Genomic DNA, 24003 nt, shown 5'->3' on the forward strand with positions numbered 1-24003 from the left:
GACCTTGAGAATATTAGTCTGTATTTTTTCCATATATATGGACAGATTTTCCATCAAACCACCTCAGATTACACACCTCAACACACAAGAGCAGGTTCATAGAGATCAAATTACATATACAACAGTGGTTTGTATTCAACCGACAATCCGCTATATCTTGTAGAAGAATAAGCTTTTGTTTTATGCTTTAGGGTCCTACTAGCACATGTTGAAGACTGCAAAAAAATTGTGATATAGCAAAGATTGAATGATGCAGCAGCCACTGTCAATCGTCTGCCTGGTATTCGGCCTTTTGATGAGGTCAAACTTCTCAGCTAATTAAGCACATGGTTGAAGAGCTTCTCAACCAATCCGTGCTGAGGTTGCTCTACAGATACATTAAAAGTTAACCTTGTACTGGTGCCACGACAATAACATTCAGTAAATAGGACAATTTTGTCCTAAAAGCAGTGAATTTTGATTCAGTTACCAGTTTGTGAAAATACAATGAGGAAATCTCAAAGAAATAAATTAGCGGCATTGATGTATAATGATGTCTAAGCCAGGGAATAGGGGAAGGCAACAAGGGAAAACTGCAAATTATGCTGTCCCAAGTCCTTTAGGAATATTGCACACTACTCTTTTAAGGCCTTTAAGTTGTTTGAATGTAAAAAGTATCAACGGCAGATCATTTTATATCAGCAGTATAGATTCCTATTCAGGTCATAGTGCAGAACTCAATATGTATGCTACTTTCATACAAACGTTTGCAACTTTTCTTTAGAAAAAAAAAAGAAAGAAAAGACATCACGTGCAAACACATTGGTCCAAGGAATTTGGGGTCAGAATGAGAAAGATAACACTAACTTTATATATATATTTCTTCAGTAACATGCACTAAAATCGTTATTCACTGTGAAGAGAGAAGATTCTGAGATGTATTGTTTAAAAAACTATTCATGTAATTCTCGTGCAATGGAAAAATAAATTAATTGGACATAATACAATTTTCTTCATCTATAGAAATCAAGACCAGACTAATTGAATCAATTTAAAATACCTTCCCAAATGTCACTGGATACTCACGAAAAAAAGTAATGATTTAAGTTTAAATTTGTATTTATCATTGCTTCACACAATGTGATTGAATGGAATGATATTGTCATCTCCAGAACATTATACGATAATGAACTCAAAGGAATGATCCTAAATGTAACAATTAGTAGAGTCAGTACATTAGAAAAACCGCCATTTTGTCTTTCTTCCTTCGGGCACTACTATGAAACACTGTATACTGTGACATGTATACCGCCCCAACAGCAGGAGCTCTACCACAGGATCTCTCACCATTACCATACTGCACCCACATCCATAATGAGTCCTTTAGTTTTAGCTGGCACCACGTGCAAAAGGTCTTGTGATCCCACTACCTTCAAATAATTTGCGTCACATACATATACAAGTTTTATGATAAGAACCACAGCCCATAAAAATGCGAGAGGAAAGCCAGCAATGTGATATGGACCTCGCTCTCAACATGTGGATTGAATGAGGAACTGCTGAAGGACTGCTCTCCCTCCGTGGAACAGGAAGGATTCAACTGAACTCTCAAAGACTATGAGGAGGGTACGCATGATAAATACTCTGAAGGCCTCTCCCTCATTTCCCCAAAGACGAACAAATATCCAACAGAAGACAGTGTCCAAGGTGCCTCTCAGGGGCGTCATGGGCTAGCCAGTGCTACATCTTTGGCTCCTAGCCACTGTACCCCAACATAGTGCGTTCCCTTGGTTAATATAGCTTGTGGGATTACCAGGTTGGTCCCCAATGTATCCAAATGACAACGTACAAGAAACCCGTACAAAGAGAAATCGGCGAGGGTGTCAAATGGTTTTCTAACCCAGAGAAACCCGGAATGGTGGATTGCATTTCGATCTAAAGAAATCGAATCAACCTCAACTTTTTGACATTCGTAGAAAGGCTTCAAGTACAAAACCGTAGGAAAACCCCATCAGTGATGAGAACGCGACAATAGGATTTACACAACCCAATTTTTTTTACAACCATTGAAATAGCGGTGGGATTGGTGCAAGGTTACCAGTGGGGCCAAGTTTTCAAATGGGGGAAAATCACAAACAAAGTTGGATTTAAAAAATATATACAGCAACACCCTCAAATAGGATTATTCGTTATCACATTCTCACAGCATATTTCTTTTTACTATAAGAATTCAACGCTTTCTACTTTCTACAGTCCTTAAAACAACATGGACTCCCGCATCGCCTTGTATTTCTAGCCAAACAAGTCCTTGAGGTCATTGTTAACCGAAGCCGTTTGCTTGAGCGCTGCGGGATTCACACTCAGGGCAGAAGGGGGCTGAGAGAAGTTCTGCGGGCTGAAGAATGGGTTGGCCTGCATTCCGAACCCACTTGGCACCCCTCCCATTCCTAATGGTATGCCCTGAACGGGTGCAGTCTGATTGGCCTGGCCAGGACCAAATTGATTACGCCAAGGGGTGCTGTTGGCTGCGGGGGTCACACTGGAGCACAGCTGGTGGAGCGTTGCCCGGGGCTTGTTGGCGGTGAAGAGATTGTCCAGGGCAGCCATGTTGGGCGCCTTGTTCGTCTGCCCGAGGGCTCCTTGACTCTGGGTGAGGGTGCTGAAGTTGGGAGTGCTGGTGGTGGTGGCCATGCCCCCGTAGAGGCTGGGGCCCGGGGGACACACGCCCATGCCCATACCCGATGCCTGGAAGCCCATGGAGGGGTTGAAGCCATTGGACACCGGGACGCCCATGGGGCTGGGGTAGGCCGACATGGCGGTGCCCTGGACTGGCGCCGGCCGCGACGTGTTGCCCAGCGACAGGCTGCTGAGCGACGCCTTGTTTTGGAGGAGGAGACTGTGGGTCAGATCCTTCGCCTGCCAAAGAGAACAACGAGGGAGGGGGTTTCAAGTCCTTCTGATATCACTGAGCAGGATTTAATCAGACCTGACATCGCGCCCTGGCCGCTTATCGAAGTATATGTCTCATCGCATCTTGAAAATAAAAAGCCATTGAATTTTAAGCACTGAGTATGCATTGAAGCAACGTCATTTTTTGCCTCTGAATTTAACTCTTTAAATTTTCAACAAATCATTTTCATATTTATTCTGAGCCTTCCAGAGGCGCGCTAACCCTGTACCTGAGTGGCGGCGGCCGCTGGTTTAGCAGCCTGCGGGGCCAAGGGTTGCTGGTTCCTTAGTTTAGAGGCCTGCTCTTGCTCTTTAGCCAAGCGCTGCTTCTCCTCCAGAGTCAGCGACACCTGAGGGCAGAACACGAGGGGAGGTCTTCAGGAAAACGGACGGCCAGAGACGGCCAGAGAGACGGCCAGAGACGGCGTCGGGAAGGCCAGAGACGGCCAGAGAGACAGCCAGAGACGGCGTCGGGAAGGCCAGAGACGGCCAGAGACGGCCAGAGACGGCGTCGGGAAGGCCAGAGACGGCCAGAGAGACGGCGTCGGGAAGGCCAGAGACGGCCAGAGAGACGGCCAGAGAGAGACGGCCAGAGAGACGGCCAGAGACGGCGTCGGGAAGGCCAGAGACGGCCAGAGAGACGGCCAGAGAGACGGCCAGAGAGACGGCGTCGGGAAGGCCAGAGACGGCCAGAGAGACGGCGTCGGGAAGGCCAGAGACGGCCAGAGAGACGGCCAGAGAGACGGCCAGAGAGACGGCGTGGAGACGGCCAGAGAGACGGCCAGAGAGACGGCCAGAGAGACGGCCAGAGAGACGGCGTGGAGACGGCCAGAGAGACGGCCAGAGAGACGGCCAGAGAGACGGCCAGAGAGACGGCCAGAGAGACGGCCAGAGAGGCGGCCAGAGAGGCGGCCAGAGAGGCGGCCAGAGAGGGGGGACGTCTCGTATACTCACTCTGCTGGGCTGTGGTGCCGGTGTGGACAAGCCGTTGGCTGTCAGCCCGCCGCTGCCGAAGAGATGCTCGATCTGAAGAACAGAGTTAGGGTTAGAACAGAGGGGGAGTGGGCGTGAGCCGAGACGATACAAGGGGGATCGCCTCTTTCTGTTGCCACGGAAACCACTGTTCACCTGATGGCCGGAGCTGGGCGTGCTCTTGCTCTCCCCCGATTGGTTGCCTGTGGTTGATATCGCCATGCTCCTATCGGGAGAGACGTGTAACGGTTAAACACCTAGAGGTCAACCGGTGGATTCGGAGACTTAAACCTGAGCTTTGTGTTGAGGCTGCTGTCCTTCATGTTGAACCCGACTGGCTCCCTTTATATGGAGCGTCAGATGTGCCATTACAGCCTCTCTCTCTCTCCCTCATATCATTTGGTGCCTACAGGGGAGCCTGCAGGCTCTGAATACAGAACCTTGAATAAGGATTTTCTCCAACCCCCCAACCAGTCAGAGGGCTGGATGAGTGGGTGTCTACGTGGTGGGCAGTGGGGCGGCAGTCACCTCTGCTGCTCTTGCATGGCGTGCAGCTGCTCCAGCTTAGTCTTGTGCTCCACCTCCATGCGACTCAGCATCTCCCGGATCATCACCATGAAGGAGTTGAACTGGAAGAAGAAGAGGTGAAGAGAAGTGTAGCTAAAGTCAAATTACCAACAGGTTATTCCTGTACAAACATTCACAGTGAAATTAAACTCCACAGGTAAAGATGAGATGACATCATATACTAACACTTGAGGGATGGGAAGTCCAGGTAAGGCTGGTTTACCTGGGTTAAGGCGGGTTTACCTGGGTTAGGGGGGGTTTACCTGGGTTAGGGGGGGTTTACCTGGGTTAGGGGGGGTTTACCTGGGCTAAGGGGGGTTTACCTGGGCTAAGGGGGGTTTACCTGGGCTAAGGGGGGTTTACCTGGGCTAAGGGGGGTTTACCTGGGTTAAAGATCCCATGGCATGCTACTTTATGGATGCTTTAATATAGATATCAGTAGGTCCCAAACAGTATTTAAAGACGTTCCCCGGAATTCAGCCGTGGTGCAGAGTTACAGCCACTACAAGCCAGTCGCACATTGAGCTTTCCCCAAATGCGCCGTTTCGGTGTCTGTAGCTTTAATGCAAATGAGGAGGAGCGAGGCGGGTTAAGGGGGAGGGTGGGGTTGTGGCCCTGAGCAGCTTGCAGCCACGGTACCATGCGCGTCCACTGGAGTCCACTGGAGCTCTATATCTAAATAATATCATATTATACATAGATATCAATACATATAATATATATTATCACGGCCAAAAGCTGTGAGCCTCCAGACGATATTATGAATCTCAAACGACCGCGTCGGGTTCTCCGACGTCTCTGGTTCTTCCACGTCAATCTGAAGTAGAATGAACCACGACAAGGAGGAGGAAGGGATTGTTGCCCGCGGTTGTTGACCGCGGTTGTCTCCCGCCGGAGCCTCGCTGCCGAAGGACCACCGCCTCGGCAGCGGTGCTCAAGCGGGAGACATTCACGGCGAACAATCCATTTCTCCTTCATGTCGTGGTTCATGTTCTTGAGGGAGTCAAAGCCAAAGTTCTTTCCCCCAATTCATTCTCAACCACGGCTGAGATAACCCCCACTACGAGTCTCGTTGTGGAAATACCAGAGATGAGAGTCTGACGTGTTATGCGGCATAACACCAACAGCAGAACGGTTATCCAAATTACAAGGAAGTGTACAACACTTGCGTTACAGTCTATATCTAAATAATATCATATGATAGATAGATATCTATAACATATAATACATATCACGGCCAAAAGCTGTGTGCGCCTCCAGACGATATTATGAATCACAAACGACTTCGTCAGGTTCTCCGTCGTCTCTGGTTCTTCCACATGAATCTGAAGTAGGCTGAACCGCGCGCTGCCTGCTGCCGGCTGCCCGTGCTTTGCGGTGGTGGTGCCTCGCGGCAGCCGGCAGCATGTCGCAGTTCATGTACTTCAGGGAGTCGAAGCCAAAGTTCCATTCCCCCCAATTCCTTCTCAACCATGGCTGAGCTAACCCCAACTACAGTCTCGTTGTGCAAATACAAGAGACTTCAAAGAACCGGTGTTATGCGCCATAACACCAACAGCAATCACTTGCGGTACAGTGTTTGTAATCACACACACACACATGTGGCACTCGCACGGTCGTGTCTCATTGGCGGGCACAATTCTCTGGGCGGGCAAGGCAGAGAAAGGGAGGAGGTTAGATCCTTTATGACGACATATGGGACCACATTCCAAATCAGCTTGCTTGAGCCTCCGTTTATTCAAAGGCTCTTTTTACACCGAACGCAAGTTTTAGCCACTGGGGGACCATAGGCAGGCTAGGGGAACCCATATTTATGTTAAAAAACCTCAGAAAGTGAGGTTTTTAATGCCATGGGACCTTTAAGGCTGGTTTACCTGGGTTACTGGTGGGTTACCTGTGTTACGGGTGGGTTACCTGGTTAAGGTTGAGGTTGTTGTCTATGCTGAGCGAGACAAGGTGTGGCAGGCACTTGCTGGCTAGGTGCTCCTTAGGAATGCCCAGCTTCTTGTGTGAGAAGGTGCACTTATAGATGCCTACCGGGGTTCAGAGAGGTCAAAGGTCAACAACTTAATAACATGATCCATTATTTGATCTGTCGGTTAGAGCAGTGGTAAGGTATCTGGCCTCGTCTATATATTATATACTCCTGATACACCAATAATCAAATAATAACCAATCAATAATCAATACTATTGATGATTTGCTCCATGATTGACACACACACACACACACACACACACACACACACACACACACACACACACACACACACACACACACACACACACACACACACACACACACACACACACACACAGTGTGTGAATGACATAAGGCTGGTATAGTGGCTGGGGGGTCCAGGGGAGGGACATAAGGCTGGTATAGTGGCTGGGGGGTCCGGAGGGCCTACCGAGGACGCCCATGAGCACGGCAGGCTCTCTGGAGGGGATCTGCTGCAGGAAGGGCAGGACCTCGTCGATGACGTACCACTTGTCCAGGTACTCCAGGATCTTGCCCAGACACACTAGGGAGTTCACCCGCACCTGGTCACACACATAGACAGAATAAGTACACACACACACACACACACACACACACACACACACACACACACACACACACTGACTGCGAGCGAGGACGTCTGGAGACAGGCGGACTTGACGCGGGGGATGAGAGAGTTCTTCATGGAGGGATAGTCGATCAGGTTGGCGAACGTTGGGATGATGTTTAGGCACAGCTCCTGGTAACCCGAGAAAAACACAAGACAGGGTTAGGGTTATCGTTAGGGTTAACCCTAACCCCCGAGGAAAACACAAGACAGGGTTAGGGAACCCTAACCCTAAAGCTAACCCCAGAGAAAAACACAAGACAGGGTTAGGGAACCCTAACCCTAAAGCTAACCCCAGAGAAAAACACAAGACAGGCGCATCAGCAATGGACCCATTGGGGCCATATGGGCTGCTACACCACCCCCCCAGCGGCCCTAGGGGTTACCCTAACCCTAACCTATGGTGTTAGGGTTAGGGTAACCATAGGTGTGCACGACCTATGGTCGTACACACTGCGTGCGTGCAAGGGGTAGGGGTAGGGTACCTGGATCTGCACCGACGGCGCCTCCAGGGCCCGGTACACCATGGGCAGCACGCTGCTCTTGATGGCGTCCGGGGGCGTCTTGGTCAGCAGGAGGTCCATCTTCTGCAGGAAGATCAGCAGGATCTAGCAGCAGGCAGCGGTCAGGGGGGGGGGCATAGCATTAGACACACAGTCAATACAGAGAGCATTCAGTGGGTCATGCTTAAGGGTAGTGGGAGAAACGACAAGGGGGGACTTGCGGGACATTTAAAGGGGCGGCTTTGCCGATTTAACACATTGAGGCTCCCGTTGGGGGTCGTTTTAGTTAGTTTGATTTATTTCAAACAAAAACAGCTTGCATTCAAAGTAGTCTGCCTACCTACAAAGCACAGTGATGAAAATGTGTGATTAAAGGCACCTATTGTACACTAAATCAGAATTTTTAGAAAGTTACACGATATGCTCGAGTTGAAACTCTTTCCCACTAACCCACAAGGAGCCTCCATGTGTTCCCTCGAAGGAGTAAAATAAATGAAATGTCTTTCTCTACACATTAAAATAAAAAAGGATGAGATAAGCCATTAGTAGAAGCAGTTAGATCGTGGCCCAGTTATCACTCACCATATTGCTAGCCTGAGGAGGCGCAAGAAGAAAAACAAAAACAGAAAAAGACAAAAGATTCACTGTAGCGCGTCTAATGTTTCAGAGCAGGGCTCTGCTACGATCACACCACTCTGGAGGAGCGTCTAACATCTAAAGGCAGTCCATGCAAAATCATCAACTGCAACCACAATATATTTGAAAACACTTCTTTGAATAAAGATTACTTTATTTTGGAGACACTTCTTGCAAATCCATGCTCAAAACATGCTGTAAGTAATATTTGCAAGCTATTATCAGAGTGTTTTTTTTTTTAACGACAATTTCGATCTTAGACCACTCATTTCTGTCTCTCAGTCAGTCACTCTCTCCCTCTGAACATGTGGCTGTGCACACCACCAGCAGGGGGCAGCCTCCGGCCTTCCACCCAGCTGAACCCAGGGGACGAGTACGGAGTCCGACCTACCTACCATAAAGTCTCCAGCGAAATAAGACCCCTACAGCACTCAGACATGCATACGGCCCTACGCCTTTGGTGCTAGGGTTAGGGTTAACCCCAGCCCTAACCCTTTGGTGCTAGGGTTAGGGCTAGGGTTGGGGTTAACCCTAACCCTAGCCCTTTGGTGCTCCTTTGAGTGCGCGTGAGAGGCGTGGCCCTGCCTGAGAGGCGTGGCCCTGCCTGAGAGGCGTGGCCCTGTCTGAGAGGCGCGGGTTAGGGTTAATCCTTAGGGTTAATCCTAACCCCAACCCTGAGAGGCGTGGTGCTGCGTGTGGCGGCTGGCTCTACCTGGATGGGTTAGGGTTAACCCTTACGGTTAATCCTTAGGGTTAATCCTAACCCCAACCCTGAGAGGCGTGGTGCTGCGTGTGGCGGCTGGCTCTACCTGGATGGGTTAGGGTTAATCCTTAGGGTTAATCCTAACCCTATCCTTCAGAGGCGTGGTGCTGCGTGTGGCGGCTGGCTCTACCTGGATGGGTTAGGGTTAATCCTAACCCTATTCCTCAGAGGCGTGGTGCTGCGTGTGGCGGCCGGCTATACCTGGATGGGTTAGGGTTAACCCTTAGGGTTAATCCTAACCCTATCCCTGAGAGGCGTGGTGCTGCGTGTGGCGGCTGGCTCTACCTGGATGGGTTAGGGTTAATCCTAACCCTATCCCTCAGAGGCGTGGTGCTGCGTGTGGCGGCTGGCTCTACCTGGATGGGTTAGGGTTAACCCTTAGGGTTAATCCTAACCCTATCCCTGAGAGGCGTGGCACTGCGGGTGGCGGCCGGCTATACCTGGATGGGTTAGGGTTAATCCTAACCCTATCCCTCAGAGGCTTGGTGCTGCGTGTGGCGGCTGGCTCTACCTGGATGGGTTAGGGTTAGGGTTAACCCTTAGGGTTAATCCTAACCCTATTCCTCAGAGGCGTGGTGCTGCGTGTGGCGGCTGGCTCTACCTGGATGGGTTAGGGTTAGGGTTAACCCTTAGGGTTAATCCTAACCCTATTCCTCAGAGGCGTGGTGCTGCGTGTGGCGGCTGGCTCTACCTGGATGGGTTAGGGTTAATCCTAACCCTATCCCTGAGAGGCGTGGTGCTGCGTGTGGCGGCTGGCTCTACCTGGATGGGTTAGGGTTAGGGTTAACCCTTAGGGTTAATCCTAACCCTATCCCTGAGAGGCGTGGTGCTGCGTGTGGCGGCTGGCTCTACCTGGATGGGTTAGGGTTAACCTTTAGAGTTAATCCTAACCCTATCCCTGAGAGGCGTGGCGCTGCGTGTGGGGGCCGGCTCTACCTGGATGGGTTAGGGTTAACCCTTAGGGTTAATCCTAACCCTATCCCTGAGAGGCGTGGTGCTGCGTGTGGCGGCTGGCTCTACCTGGATGGGTTAGGGTTAGGGTTAACCCTTAGGGTTAATCCTAACCCTATTCCTCAGAGGCGTGGCGCTGCGTGTGGCGGCTGGCTCTACCTGGATGGGTTAGGGTTAGGGTTAACCCTTAGGGTTAATCCTAACCCTATCCCTGAGAGGCGTGGTGCTGCGTGTGGCGGCTGGCTCTACCTGGATGGGTTAGGGTTAGGGTTAACCCTTAGGGTTAATCCTAACCCTATCCCTGAGAGGCGTGGCGCTGCGTGTGGGGGCCGGCTCTACCTGGATGGGTTAGGGTTAGGGTTAACCTTTAGAGTTAATCCTAACCCTATCCCTGAGAGGCGTGGCGCTGCGTGTGGGGGCCGGCTCTACCTGGATGGGCTCCTGCTGCTTGAAGACGGGCGTGAGGTCGGGCAGGACGAGGCGGATGTACTCATCCTTGGTGCACTCCTCGGCGATCAGCAGCACATTGGGCAGCACGAAGGGCACCATGTCGGGGTTGACGAACTCCCCGGTCAGAGCCGGCAGGATCCGGTAGACCACCACTCTCTGTCGGGGGGGCCATGACAGGGGCCCAACGGGGAGGAACGGGAGGAGAGGATATGGGAGGGTTGAGGACATGCTTACCCGACTCTTTATTGAACCTAGACCGTTGTGGCTAGGTATCCAACACCCTGACCACTGGTCCCCCCGCCCGCCCCCTTTACAGGGCTGCTACTTCAAGTGGAAGAACTAAATGCTGATGTGGATGTGAACCTTGGGGAGCTTGGGCAGCACTTTGGGAAGGCCCTTGAAGAACTGAGACTTCTGCAGGTTGTCCCTCTGGAAGAGGGAGTCGAAGTACTGCAGGGTCATGGCGCCGACATCATCGAAGAACGGGATCTGGATTCACACACAAACACCCGCAGAGGTAAGTAGTAGTAGTAGTAGTAGTAGTAGTAGTAGTAGTAATGGTTTACGGCTCGAGAAAAGACACAAAGTATATTTCAATTTGGAAGAACTTATTAAAAAAATATACAACAATAAAACTCCATGAACCCCTTTGTTAGGGTTAGGGTTAGGGCTAACCCTAACCCTAACTCCATGAACCCCTTTGTTAGGGTTAGGGTTAGGGCTAACCCTAACCCTAACTCCATGAACCCCTTTGTTAGGGTTGGGGTTAGGGCTAACCCCAACCCCATGAACCCCTTTGTTAAGCGGCCTAACCCTAACTCCATGAACCCCTTTGTTAAGCAGCCCTAACCCTAACTCCATGAACCCCTTTGTTAGGGTTAGGGTTAGGGCTAACCCTAACCCTAACTCCATGAACCCCTTTGTTAGGGTTGGGGTTAGGGCTAACCCCAACCCCATGAACCCCTTTGTTAAGCGGCCTAACCCTAACTCCATGAACCCCTTTGTTAAGCAGCCAGCCCTAACCCTAACTCCATGTGAACCTTCTTGTTAAGCAGCCAGCCCTAACCCTAACTCCATGAACCCCTTTGTTAAGCAGCCCTAACCCTAACTCCATGTGAACCTTCTTGTTAAGCAGCCAGCCCTAACCCTAAATCCATGTGAACCTTCTTGTTAAGCAGCCAGCCCTAACCCTAACTCCATGAACCCCTTTGTTAAGCAGCCCTAACCCTAACTCCATGTGAACCTTCTTGTTAAGCAGCCAGCCCTAACCCTAACTCCATGTGAACCTTCTTGTTAAGCAGCCAGCCCTAACCCTATCCCAGCTCCCACTGGGGCCCATCTACCTACTGTCCACCCCTACCCTCCCAGTGACCTGGGGTCCCGGGCCGTACACACCTTGGTCATCTGGTCGGCGTCGGGGCGCACGTTGGGGGCGACGCTAAGCAGCATCTTGACGTGGTCGCGCACCTCCTCTGGGATGTGGTTCAGCATGGTGGGGCTCATGCTGCTCAGCTGGAGGTAAGGATTAGGGTTATGAGCTGAAGCTAATAATAAAAAATTATTATATATATATATATATATATATATATATTAGAGCTGTCAAGCGATTAAAATATTTAATCGTGATTAATCGCATTAATGTCATAGTTAACTCTAATTAATCGCGATTAATCGCAAATTCTTTTTCTATGCTAAATATCCCTTGATTTTTTTGTCCCATAATTCTTCTCATTTTAATTCTCTTATCAACATGGTGAAGTGCATCGGCTTGCCTTGTGCAAATGATTTTTTATTGATAACAACATTGGCATATACACTGATCAAAACAGGACGATACAAAAAAAGAGCCTATAGTGCAATTAAACGACTGCTTTGAACAAATGTCATTTGAACATAGCAGTCAGGCTACTGCTTCTTTGTTTTGAGCCGAAGAAAAAAAAAAAAAAAAGTTTATTTATTTTTTTTTTTATATAAAATAATTGCGTTAATCGCGCGATAAAAAATTTAACGCCGTTAAATTTGGTTTGCGTTAACGCCGTTAATAACGCGTTTAACTGACAGCTCTAATATATATAGATATATATACACATATACACACACACACACACACACATTATTATTTTTAAGACGGAGAATCAATGTAATATTAGCTGGCGGCTGAAGCTAACCCCCACCTGGTCCAGCTGGCGTCTGAAGCTAACCCCCACCTGGTCGAGCTGGCGGCTGAAGCTAACCCCCACCTGGTCGAGCTGGCGGCTGAAGCTAACCCCCCCCCCCCCCCTCCTCCACCTGGTCCAGCTGGCGGCTGAAGCTAACCCCCCCCCCCCCACCTGGTCCAGCTGGCGGCTGAAGCCAACACCGCCCCCCCCCCCGCCCCTCCACCTGGTCCAGCTGCCGGCTGAAGCTAACCCCCCCCCCCCTGGTCCAGCTGGCGGCTGAAGCTAACCCCCCCCCCCCCCCCCCCACCTGGTCCAGCTGCCGGCTGAAGCTAACCCCCCCCCCCCCCCCGGTCCAGCTGGCGGCTGAAGCTAACCCCCCCCCCCCCCCCCACCTGGTCCAGCTGGCGGCTGAAGCTCTTGAAGAGGTCGTGCTTGTTGACCTGGCACACGGGCTGGCCCTCGTTGAAGACGGCGTGCACCACCACGCCCAGAGAGTACATGTCGGAGGCGGAGTCACAGCTGACGGACAGGATGTACTCCGGGGCCAGGTACTCCGGGTTGGGCAGGCACAGCGCCGGGAGGCTGGGCTCCCACTCCTTACACGTGTACCTGGGCTGGGGGGAGGGTGAAGAATGGGGGGTGATGAAGGGAGGGGGGGGTTGATGAAGGGAGGGGAGGGGAGGGGGGTGATGAGGGGGGGTGATGAGGGGGGAGGGTGATGAGGGGGCGTGATGGGAGGGGGGGGTGATGAGGGGGGGTGATGGGTGGGAGGGGGGGGGTGATGAGGGGGGGTGATGGGTGGGAGGGGGGGGGTGATGAGGGGTGGGGGGGGTGATGAGGGGGCATGATAGGGGGGGTGATGAGGGGGGGGGGTGATGAGGGGGGGGGTGAGGAGGGGGCGTGATGAGGGGTGGGGGGGGGTGATGAGGGGTGATGAGGGGGCGTGATGGGGGGGTGATGGGGGTGATGAGGGGGCGTGATAGGGGGGTGATGAGGGGGCGTGATGGGTGGGGTGATGAGGGGGGGGGTGATTGGGGAGAGGGGGGGATAAAGGGGGGGGGGGAAATGAGGGTGGGGATTAAGGGGGGGTAATGAGAGGAGGGACATGATGGGGGGGGGGGGGGGGGGGGGGGGGGGGCAGAGTTTATAGATACTTTGACTTGCTGACAGATCGAAAGTTATTAATGTAACTACGGTTCTATGGATCCTGGATGACCAGTGCTTAAAGCACTGGATATCTCCACCTCGCGCATGCGCATTCCGAGTGCCTAATACCAACATGGTCACCTGTGACCCCCACGTGACACCGGGAAGGCTACATCTTCCGGTGTCGTCAGAGGATCTGTTCCTAGAATCTTCTCGCGAGCACACAAGGATTCTGAGTGACTAAACGCTCCGGTGGTCATCCAGGATTCATAGAAACGTAGTTCCATTCGTAACTTTCGTTCTATTTGATCCCTACTGACCGGTGCTTAAAGCACTGGATGACCCATACCAAAAAGGAACCTCACTCCTTGGAGGTAGCAGAGCTTGGCAGTAGGTCCACACTTGGGTGGACCTTCATGGACAGCCACTTCAACCATACCTGGGTCAGAGGCTCAAAAGGAGGTGATGACATGGCCCCCAGCACCAGGGGCAGGTCCCAAGCTGGAGCCCTCAAGAGTCCTAGGGGGGCGCAGCCTCAGGGCCCCCCTAAGGAAGAGGGACACCAACCTGTGGCACCCCACTGTGGCTCCATCAACCATCACATGCTGGGAAGAAATAGCAGCCACATAGACCCTCAAGGGGGAATGAGAGCGACCACCATCCAGGAGGGACTGCAGGAACTCCAGAACAGTGGCCACGGAGCAACGTACTGGGTCCACTGCCTTACCCCTACACCAGTCAGAGAACAACTTCCATCTGTTGGCATACTGTGCTCTGGTAGATGGTGCCCTGGCACTTGGAATAGTATTCCTGACGGTCGCAGTTCAAACATTCAGCAGTGAGTCGGGCCCTGCAGTGGCCAAGCCCAGAGCTGGAGGTGACGGGGATCTGGGTTCCAAAACTGACCCCCCAGCTACGAAAGGAGGTCCTTCCTGCAGGGGAGGCGCCATGGAGAGCTGCAGCAGAGCCTGCGCAGCAGTTGAAGTAGGGGGCCACCAGTAGTAGCCTTTGGCCCCGCAGAAACACTCTCTGGAGTGTGGGAAGAATCAGGGGCAGTGGTGGGAAGGCATACAGAGGAATCTGTGGCCAGTCGTGAGCTAAGGCATCCTGTCCGAGGGGGCCGTCACCTCCGTCCAGGAGAACCAGAGGGGGCAATGTGTGGATTCCTCTGAAGCAAAGAAGTCCACTTCCCCCTTGCCAAAGAGACCCCATATCTTCTCCACCACCTCCGGATGAAGCCGCCACTCGATAAGAAATCTGCGACCTGGTTCCGTTCCCCCGGTATGGAGGCCGCCCGTACGATGGCCAGGCGGGGATATGCCCAGGTCAACAGGTTCTGAGATGGCAAGAGTAGCCGTGTCCCGGGCCACCTGACACTGGGACGGTGCACAGATCAGCCAGCCGTCCAAATATGGCAGGACCTTCGTGCCCTGCTTCTGCAGGGGTGCGAGAGCTGCCGCCACACCCTGGTGAATACCCTCGGGGAGTGGGAGAGATCAAAGGGAAGTACCCTGAATTGAAAATGACGGCCGCGAAAGGCGAACCGGAGACACTCAGACTCTGCAGCGACGGCTCAACCTGGGCCTGCTGCAGAGAGGTCGAAAGAACCATCAACAGGTGGGAAAGGGAGTTCCCAATACGACCCATGCATGCCGCTGCGTCATAGGCTTTCGACAGGAGGTCGTCTGTGACCCTGCACTGTGGGTTAGGGTTAGGGTTAGGGGGACACCTGGCATTTGGCCTCAGAGCCTCATCAGGAGCCAGAATTAGGGAGGCGATGGCAGGCTCGACTGATGGCATGCGGCCCAGCCCAACCTGTGCCATGTTCTGCATGGCAGCCAAGGTCCAGGCATCCAACGTTGAGTGGGATAGGGCCCTAATGTCCCTCCAGCAACCATGAAGCTCCTTCAAGTACTCCTCTGAAGGATGGACGGAGAATGTTGCCGTGGCAGGGTTGCGCCTGAAGAAGGCGCTGGCCTGGGATGGCTCCGTCTGCACCGCATCGAGCTGTAGGCGAGCCAGAGCCATCCGCAGGACGGCCGCCATGGAGGTGTCTGCTGCCCCTGCAGAGAGCTTTGTGCAGGAGAGCAGGAGGCCTCGTCCAGTATGTGGGAGGCATCGCCCTCTGTCATAACCTCATTAAAGAGGATAGTCGAAGCCGCCAGAGAGAGGGCGTCGTCAAATTGGGACGAGGGAGGGCCAGGCCGTAGCTCAGCCCGCCCCTGACCAGCCCCAGGCTGAAGGGCCAGGAGGAGGGACCGTATTTGCTCCATGTCGGCCGTCAATCCGTCCACCTTGGAAGCCTGGGGCACCCATCGCTGCAGCCCAATCATGCCGATGCCACCCAGAACGACCGGGCTGATTGGGAGGGAGGCCCATTAAGGCAGAGGGGTTATTGGCTGTTGCCGGATTTTCCATCTCTGCCAGCCTAGCCACTCTGAGCGCCCAAGGAAGGAGGCTGCAGTTCATGCAGGCGCTGTCCGTGAGGCTCTCCGTCTAATGCACGAGACCGTGTCAAGGAGGGCAGCTGTCGTGGCCGTCCTCAGGCTCGCGAGGAGCCGCACAGCCGACACATTGGTGGCCCATTATGGAGGCAGCCACCGGCAGCGTAACTGGAAGCGGAAGCGGAGGACTTCCCTCGACAGTAAATTGAAAAACAGAAACTAATTAGCCTGTGCGTCATCGCTGCTACCAATTGTCAATCAAAGAAGGGCCAAATGCGGCGTTACCGGGAGCGAGAACACTGCCTTCACCAGAAACTGTAATCAACCGATATTTATTAGCTTGAGCGTAAGCACTAATTTCCTTCCTTTCGCCAAACAAAGGTTCCATTCGGTACCTGCGCAGCGAGAAGATGTAAAGAAACAGATCCTCTGACGACACCGGAAGATATAGCCTTCCCGGTGTCACGTGGGGGTCACAGGTGACTATGTTGGTATTAGGCACTCGGAATGCGCATGCGCGAGGTGGCGATATCCAGTGCTTTAAGCACCGGTCAGTAGGGATGAAATAGAACTCTGTTTAATAGTGTAGTGACTTGCGTAATGTTTTTTTTAGAAATATTTTTTTTTCAATTATTTTATCAATTAATCATAGTCTTATGAAGAAACTAAGAGCGAGTCGATCAAAGAAATGGCTCCAGTGGCAGAGCGCCCTAGCTCGTCCCTACCCTACCCCTACCTCGGCCCTACCCTACCCCTAACCCTACCCCTAACCCTACATTACCCTACCCCTACCTCAGCCCTACCCTACCCCTAACCCTACCCCTAACCCTACATTACCCTACCCCTACCTCGGCCCTACCCTACCCCTAACCCTACCCCTAACCCTACATTACCCTACCCCTACCTCGGCCCTACCCTACCCCTAACCCTACCCCTACCCCTAACCCTACATTACCCTACCCCTACCTCGGTCCTAACCTAACCCTAACCCTACCTCTGCCCTACCCTTACCTCCGCCCTATCCTACCCTAACACTAACCCTACCCCGGCCCTACCCTAACCCTACCCCTACCCTAAAACTAACCCTACCTCGGCCTCAGAGGGGTTGGCTGAGGAGATGCTGTGGTCGAAGCCCATGATCTTCCACGCCCCGCTCTTGTTGAGAATGATGTTCTCCAGACACAGGTTGCCGTGCACCATCTTCACCCCGCTGTGCAGGAACACAAGGCCCTCTGAGACCTGTGGACAGGAAAGAGAGTCCACATTAAAGGGGACATTTATGAAAACAACACTTTTCCTGGGATTTGGGGTGTTGTTTGGGGTGTCTGGTGCTCCCACACGCATACAAACTGTGAAAAAGTCTGTTCATGATTTTTTGAGTGAGATATGCATTTTTGAGAGTACCCCGCCTACAGTTACCAGATGAGCTGTTTCGTCAGTTTCGGCTCACCCTCCTACGTAGGAAGGGGGCACAGTTGAATATTACCTCCTACTTCCCCACTCCCCTCCTATCAGAGCATGGCTAAGATTTTGTGGACCAGCGGACGAGCAGCTCCAGTGGGGGGAACTCGGCGGCAGCTCAGCTCCGGGAGTACAATCCATTTCACTGCCGGCGGCACCACCATAGCTGCTGGACTGCCGAAGCTTCGCCGGCAGTCCGGAGGAGGGGACAAGAAGAAGAAAGGGATTGTACTCCTGGAGCTGAGCTGCCGGACTGCCGCCATCTACCCCCGACAGACTGTTCAGCTCCCGGAGGACACCCGCTGGAGAAGCCGGGAAGCTTTGGCGGTAGTTCAGCGCCCGCAGTACACCGCAGTACACCGCCGGAGCTGCCGGACTGCCACTGAAGCTTCGGCGGCAGTCCGGCAGCTCCGGCGCGGGGAGCTCGGCAGCAGTTCGGCATCTCAGCTCCCGGAGTACAATCCCTTTCTTCTCCATGTCGCGGTTCATTGAATTCAGAGAGTCACGCCAAAAGTTCCCTTCCCGAATTCTTCTCAACCATGGCCGAGATAACCCCCATTATGAGTCAGTACTTGTTGTGAAAGTGACAGAGACGTCAGATGCAGTCTTTATGATTCATCATATCATCTGGCCGTGATATTAGATATATTATATAAATACCCATAGATAATTTTATTATGATATTATATAGATCTAGAGCTCCGGGAGTCTGCAAACGGCAACAATCCCTTCTCCTCCATGCTGTGGTTCAGTTGGACAGCTCATTGGTCAATGGGCAGCAGCTCATTTGCATTAAAGCTACAGACACCAGAAACAGCGCATTCTGAAGGGACTGAAACAGAGGGGAATAGCGTTAGGCGAGATTTTTTTTTCTAAAAGCTATTTCCAGCAAACAGCTTCAAAAATATGTTTTCTGGAACTCAAATAGTATGTTTACTTGTTGTGACGACGCCATAATATGTCTCCTTTAAGACAAAGGGGACCACGATCTGACCAACGGTGAGGCTGTTGCTTTGAGATGATATGTTGACCAAACAAACTTTGATTTGTCAACTATGCCACTATATTTATTTTTGCCAGTAACTCTTTCGCCCTTTGTATGCTAGATCCTTTCTCCATTAAGAAAATGTCTATACGCCATTAGAATAGATTAAGAAACAATGTTTATAAGGAGTCAAAACAAATATTTAATCATCTTCTAGCTTGCTCCTAAAACTGACCCAGGACCAGCAACCTGGGAGGCAACAGCATGTCCGGTATTAGATGTGGAGTAAGGCGTGGATGGAGTTAGTCTACTGCATTCAAGATACTAGACATTGTATTGTAGAAGTTTGATCAAATTCAGATGCAAGTTTCCAAGTCCAGGAGCTTCCAGAAGGCCGCAGGTCAACACTTTATTCTCGGGCTCTCCTCAGCTCAATCTAACCTTGGTTCTCCATCATAAAGCACAGGGCCGGGCCACTCAGTTATCTCCATCATTAGTGTTATTATTCAGGTGGAACCCACCGATACCTGTTGGGTTACTGTTATTCATATCGAGCCAAATCACAAATGGCCTTCACTAGTGTTGCTTTCGTCAACGAAAATTATGACTAAATATCGTCGTCAACGACCCTTTATCACGTGAGGAAAACGAGACGAGACGCAACGTAAATGCTGGTCATGTGACAATAACTATAATTAAATACATAATGCAATATTGTTGACGAATAAAAATGAGACTAAATGTGTTTTACAAAATAATACTCTGCGAAAATGTCTTCATTTTCGTTGACCAAAACTAGTCGAGAAAATTGTTTATTTTATTTATTCCTGGGGCTGTATCAGGTTACGTTACTTCCTGAATCCCCGCTCGTCACGGCATTATTTAGATTCACAAGACGCAGCTGTGGTGGTAGCGTTAATGAAAACGTAAGGCCCTGTCCATACTAATCCGGGTAAATATAAAAACGTGCAACTTGCAACTGAAGATACATAGTACATTGCCATTTTTTTTTACATGACCGCAAGCTTGTGGCAGCGTCATGGCAACCGAACGCCATCGTATCTGAAAGCCTCCGTCTACCCTGACCACACTACAACGCGAACCCAGCGTTTTCTTATTTATCCACCTCAGCAATCGTTTTTGAAAAGTATCGTTTTCAGTGTCGGAATTCGCCGTTCTAATGTGGACGGAACATGTTTGGTTGGTAAAATAAATACGTTGTAAATTCATATCAGAGTGTCTTCCATTTCTGGAATGGATGTATTCTTGAGTCTATAAGGTAAGAATAATATAATAAGATTACCTTGTTTGAATTGTGAAATGGGTTTGGCAAAAATAAAATGTTGGTTTTGTCAATACTACTAGGTAGCCTACTTATACTATATTGACTGAGTTAAATAGAATTGCATTACAAAAAAGTGACTAATACAATCTGCTTTGACTAAAACTAGACTAAAATGCTCAGACTTTTAGTCGACTGAAACTTGACTAGACTGAAAAGAGTATGAAAGTGACTAAAACTAATAACAACTAAAATCTTTGAGACAAAGACTAGACTAAAACTAAAATTAAAACAGGCCGCCAAAAACAACATTAGCCTTCACCCTCTCCAACAATTGTGGCTGGGCGTGATACCTGGGCCAGAAGGGCCCTCGAGATGCTGGTCTGCGGGGGATAAAGTGGGGGCAGAGACAGGGATCTGTTGTTGGGCTATAAGACAAAGGAAGGGCGTTAGGCGTCTCCACAGCTGTTCCTCTAACCCTGCCTGACAGCCAGCCGCCTGACAGAACTCTTCTGTATGATGGATATTAAGGCATCTACATAAGCTCTGTATCAGCTGACCGGAACACTTGTTTCGGTTCTTGTTTGCCATTTATTGGTAAAACGATTGATCAATGAATTGATTAAATCGGAAAATAAACAACCATATCACCAGTTAATTCATCGCCAATCAATCCAAATAATTATTTCTTATCTAGTTATTTGCAGCCTTAGTTCAGACACTGACCTGGAGCAGGCCGTACTTGGTCTCTACGTCGTACAGCTTGTACTCCTTGATGTCTTGGGGGACGGGGCTCGGCAAGTGGTCCCACTGGCCCATCACGTTGGCCAGGCTGGCGAACACCGGCTCCGTGCAGAAGGCCAGACAGTCTCTGCAGGGCGGGAGACAGTGGGGACGGATGTCAAGTGTATGACTGGCACACACACACACACACACACACACACACACACACACACACACACCGAGACTCCTCCAGCGGGTGCTGCACCGTCAGCAGGCGGGGATGCCGGAGGCGGGTAAGCTGCTGCACCCCTCGTTTCAGCGAGTCGATGATCTGGTCTTTGTCAAACTTCTGGTACTTGTCAATCAACTTCTTGTCAAACACAAACACAGCCACTTCCTGTGGGGGGAAAGGGGGGAACAGTCACTGCATTTATAACTCTGGTCTTCTGCTTCTTGAGTAATGCATCATTGAGCAACACCCCCAACCTCCTGCCCTGCTACCAGTGACCTGCGTCAAAGCACAGGCCGTGCTAACACCCTGCGGTACCAAACTACACCTCCACTATACAGACTGGGGAGGGTTAGGCCGTGCTAACACCCTGCGGTACCAAACTACACCTCCACTATACAGACTGGGGAGGGTTAGGCCGTGCTAACACCCTGCGGTACCAAACTACACCTCCACTATACAGACTGGGGAGGGTTAGGCCGTGCTAACACCCTGCGGTACCAAACTACACCTCCACTATACAGACTGGGGAGGGTTAGGCCGTGCTAACACCCTGCGGTACCAAACTACACCTCCACTATACAGACTGGGGAGGGTTAGGCCGTGCTAACACCCTGCGGTACCAAACTACACCTCCACTATACAGACTGGGGAGGGTTAGGCCGTGCTAACACCCTGCGGTACCAAACTACACCTCCACCATACAGATTGGGGAGGGTTAGGCCGTGCTAACACCCTGCGGTACCAAACTACACCTCCACTATACAGACTGGGGAGGGTTAGGCCGTGCTAACACCCTGCGGTACCAAACTACACCTCCACCATACAGATTGGGGAGGGTAAGGCCGTGCTAACACCCTGCGGTACCAAACTACACCTCCACCATACAGATTGGGGAGGGTAAGGCCGTGCTAACACCCTGCGGTACCAAACTACACCTCCACCATACAGATTGGGGAGGGGGACTGAATGTGGTCTTTATTCATTCATTATTGTTATTTTTAAAGCTATATTTTAAAGCTTGTTTCATGTGGCTCACCCCCACTGGTTGTCAATGGTAGGTGACCCTGGGCGCGGGCCAAAGTGCCCTTATGGATAATCCAGCCCTGTCTAAGCATCATGACATTCACTGACCAGCCAGAGCGGTATAGAGCTTGTCCATCACAACGTCACATGGCAATAGTTAGCTGACCCTGAGGTACCCCGACTGTCCTTTAGATGAGGCTGACTGTCCTTTAGATGAGGCTGACTGCTTTTCTAGATGAGGCTGACTGTCCTTTAGATGAGGCTGACTGTCCTTTAGATGAGGCTGACTGTCCTTTAGATGAGGCTGACTGTCCTTTAGATAAGGCTGTCGCTGACTAGCATGGTTGCTCTGATGTTAACTCAGCATTAGGAGTCAAAGACCACCGTCTAGACAGAAACACACACAAACACTTTAATTCTTTATTTGAATCCACCAATCACATTACAACAGATAGGATTCAAATATTTCAGAGATGATACTGCTTTGTTCAAGGGTACAAAAAACATCTCCTGCGCCTCACTGCAAGGCTGCCTATCACTGCTGATATTGAGCAAAACTAGTTGTTTAGACACACACACACACACACACACACACACACACACACACACCTGTTTGGTGGACTTCTTGGTGCCGTTGTAGATCCTCCAGCAGAGGCCAGGCCCCCCGCTGGCGATGTGGCGGCCCACCTCGAATTCCCTCGTCACTGGGTTGCCCATGACGGCGCTGGTGACGTCGGCCGTCACCTTGGTGACGGTACTTTTGAGCTTGTTCAGCATGGACTCCATGTTCAGGGCTGTTGAGGGAAGGTTCAGATGTAAAAACACAGAATATACAACATTAGACAACTCCAGAGTGTTTTATACTTATAGCCACAACAACAATAAGGACTTTTATATACAGTATATTCAAAATGGGAGCTAGAAAACCATTTAGGTAGGGGTATTGGCATCTTATTTTTAATCAAACAAATTCTAGGGTATAGATAGCAAACTGAGACCCGAGTACTGCAATTTGTTTACCATGTGCATTTTAAATGAAGTAGTTCGGGTCATTACAGTCGATATATCCCAGGTTGATAGGATACGGGTTAGAGTTAACCCGAACTACAGTGACGTCATTTTTTAACGGGTAAACCCCAACAGGTTGAATTTCTGACCTCAGCAAAACACCAATTCAAACCTTGACGTTTGCTTATCAAGTTGGCCATGCAACATGTTTAGCAAAGGTAGGATGAATACATACATATAACCAATCTCTCTCTCATATATATATAGATATATATATATATATAGATATATATATTACGCAGTACTCTAACCCTGATGCAAAATATCCGATATGAATCGTCATCCATCGTTAGCCATGTACAGCAGATGTAACATAGCATGTTAGTGGGCATGTGAATTCACAGCAAACCCGAGCTGCCACCATCGCCGTGTTGACTGTTATTCAATTGGTAGCTGATCCGTAACGTGTAGCTCATCCATAATGCGTGTCTTTGCAACGTATAAACAAAAGTTAGCAACAGCTAACCCTAACCCTATCCAATAACAACATCAGTGTCTTCAGAGTGCTATCACGCTAGCGTCAGAGAGCTTTATCATGACAGGATCCCTTTCCTTTAGCCGTCAACATGTAAACCTCACAACTTTCAATGTTTACCTACTGTGTTATATATATGATCCGACTGTTTGAATTCTAAAAAAAACACATTTAAATATACATGTCAATAATTGTTGAGAAAAACAGCCATGTCTTCCAGCATTTAAGTTGCCTAGCTTCGCAAGCTATCCTACTTCCGGTATCCACCCCCTCCATTTGACACGTGACTCGTGTGTATCAGTGCCTAGGGGTGCGTCACCAAGGGTATTTATAGAACGGCTGTGTGCAGACACATCTATAGCTGTCACTTATAACTCTACCGGTATTTATTTGAGCAAGTGTTAACATATCGATTGTTAAAGTAAATGTAACACTTTTACGTTAGTTTGTTATTCCAGACAACACACATTCACATTTTACATAAAATAAAACTATTAATACAACACACTTTAAGAATAAAGGTTTTATTAAAGCCTACATTATTTATCATTAAGTGCTTTTGAATAAAGAAAACTCAAGGAATACAAAAGCACACCTAACACCAGACAAACAGTCAACTAATCAGTG

The 24003-nt window shown here is 50.4% G+C and overlaps 1 protein-coding gene across 4 annotated transcripts; it reads right to left on the reverse strand.

The window, feature by feature from the left end:
- scyl2 (SCY1 like pseudokinase 2) lies at positions 1-23658 on the reverse strand. Of its 4 annotated transcripts, none has more exons than XM_030353763.1 (19): positions 23497-23658; positions 22443-22627; positions 20818-20975; positions 20582-20726; positions 17217-17366; positions 12930-13151; positions 11774-11890; positions 10742-10867; positions 10358-10534; positions 8161-8172; positions 7561-7683; positions 7094-7207; positions 6878-7010; positions 6382-6500; positions 4429-4529; positions 4057-4126; positions 3883-3954; positions 3159-3278; positions 1-2895 (listed from the first exon to the last, which is right to left on the reverse strand). In XM_030353763.1, the coding sequence occupies exons 2-19, from the start codon at positions 22617-22619 to the stop codon at positions 2272-2274; spliced, it is 2760 nt and encodes a 919-aa protein (XP_030209623.1). In that variant the 5' UTR covers positions 22620-22627; positions 23497-23658; the 3' UTR covers positions 1-2271. The 4 variants fall into 4 exon arrangements, with proteins under 4 accessions (XP_030209623.1, XP_030209621.1, XP_030209624.1 ...); XM_030353761.1 differs by having other exon boundaries at positions 23501-23657; XM_030353764.1 differs by lacking the exon at positions 23497-23658 and adding an exon at positions 22854-22983.
- Between the last annotated feature and the right edge of the window lie 345 nt (positions 23659-24003).

The sequence above is a fragment of the Gadus morhua genome, chromosome 4, assembly GCF_902167405.1.
Source record: "Gadus morhua chromosome 4, gadMor3.0, whole genome shotgun sequence".
In the NCBI taxonomy this organism is placed as follows: domain Eukaryota; kingdom Metazoa; phylum Chordata; class Actinopteri; order Gadiformes; family Gadidae; genus Gadus; species Gadus morhua.

What these genes read in the sequence shown, in the direction of transcription:
- scyl2 (XM_030353763.1), bottom strand. Translation starts at nt 22,619, where the DNA reads ATGGAGTCCATGCTGAACAAGCTCAAAAGTACCGTCACCAAGGTGACG. An exon ending in TGCTGCCCAAGCTCCCCAAG is followed by an intron (nt 10,535 to 10,741) that starts GTTCACATCCAC and finishes CCCCCCCGACAG; the next exon opens with AGAGTGGTGGTCTACCGGAT. An exon ending in CGCCGTCGGTGCAGATCCAG is followed by an intron (nt 7,208 to 7,560) that starts GTACCCTACCCC and finishes TCGGGTTACCAG; the next exon opens with GAGCTGTGCCTAAACATCAT.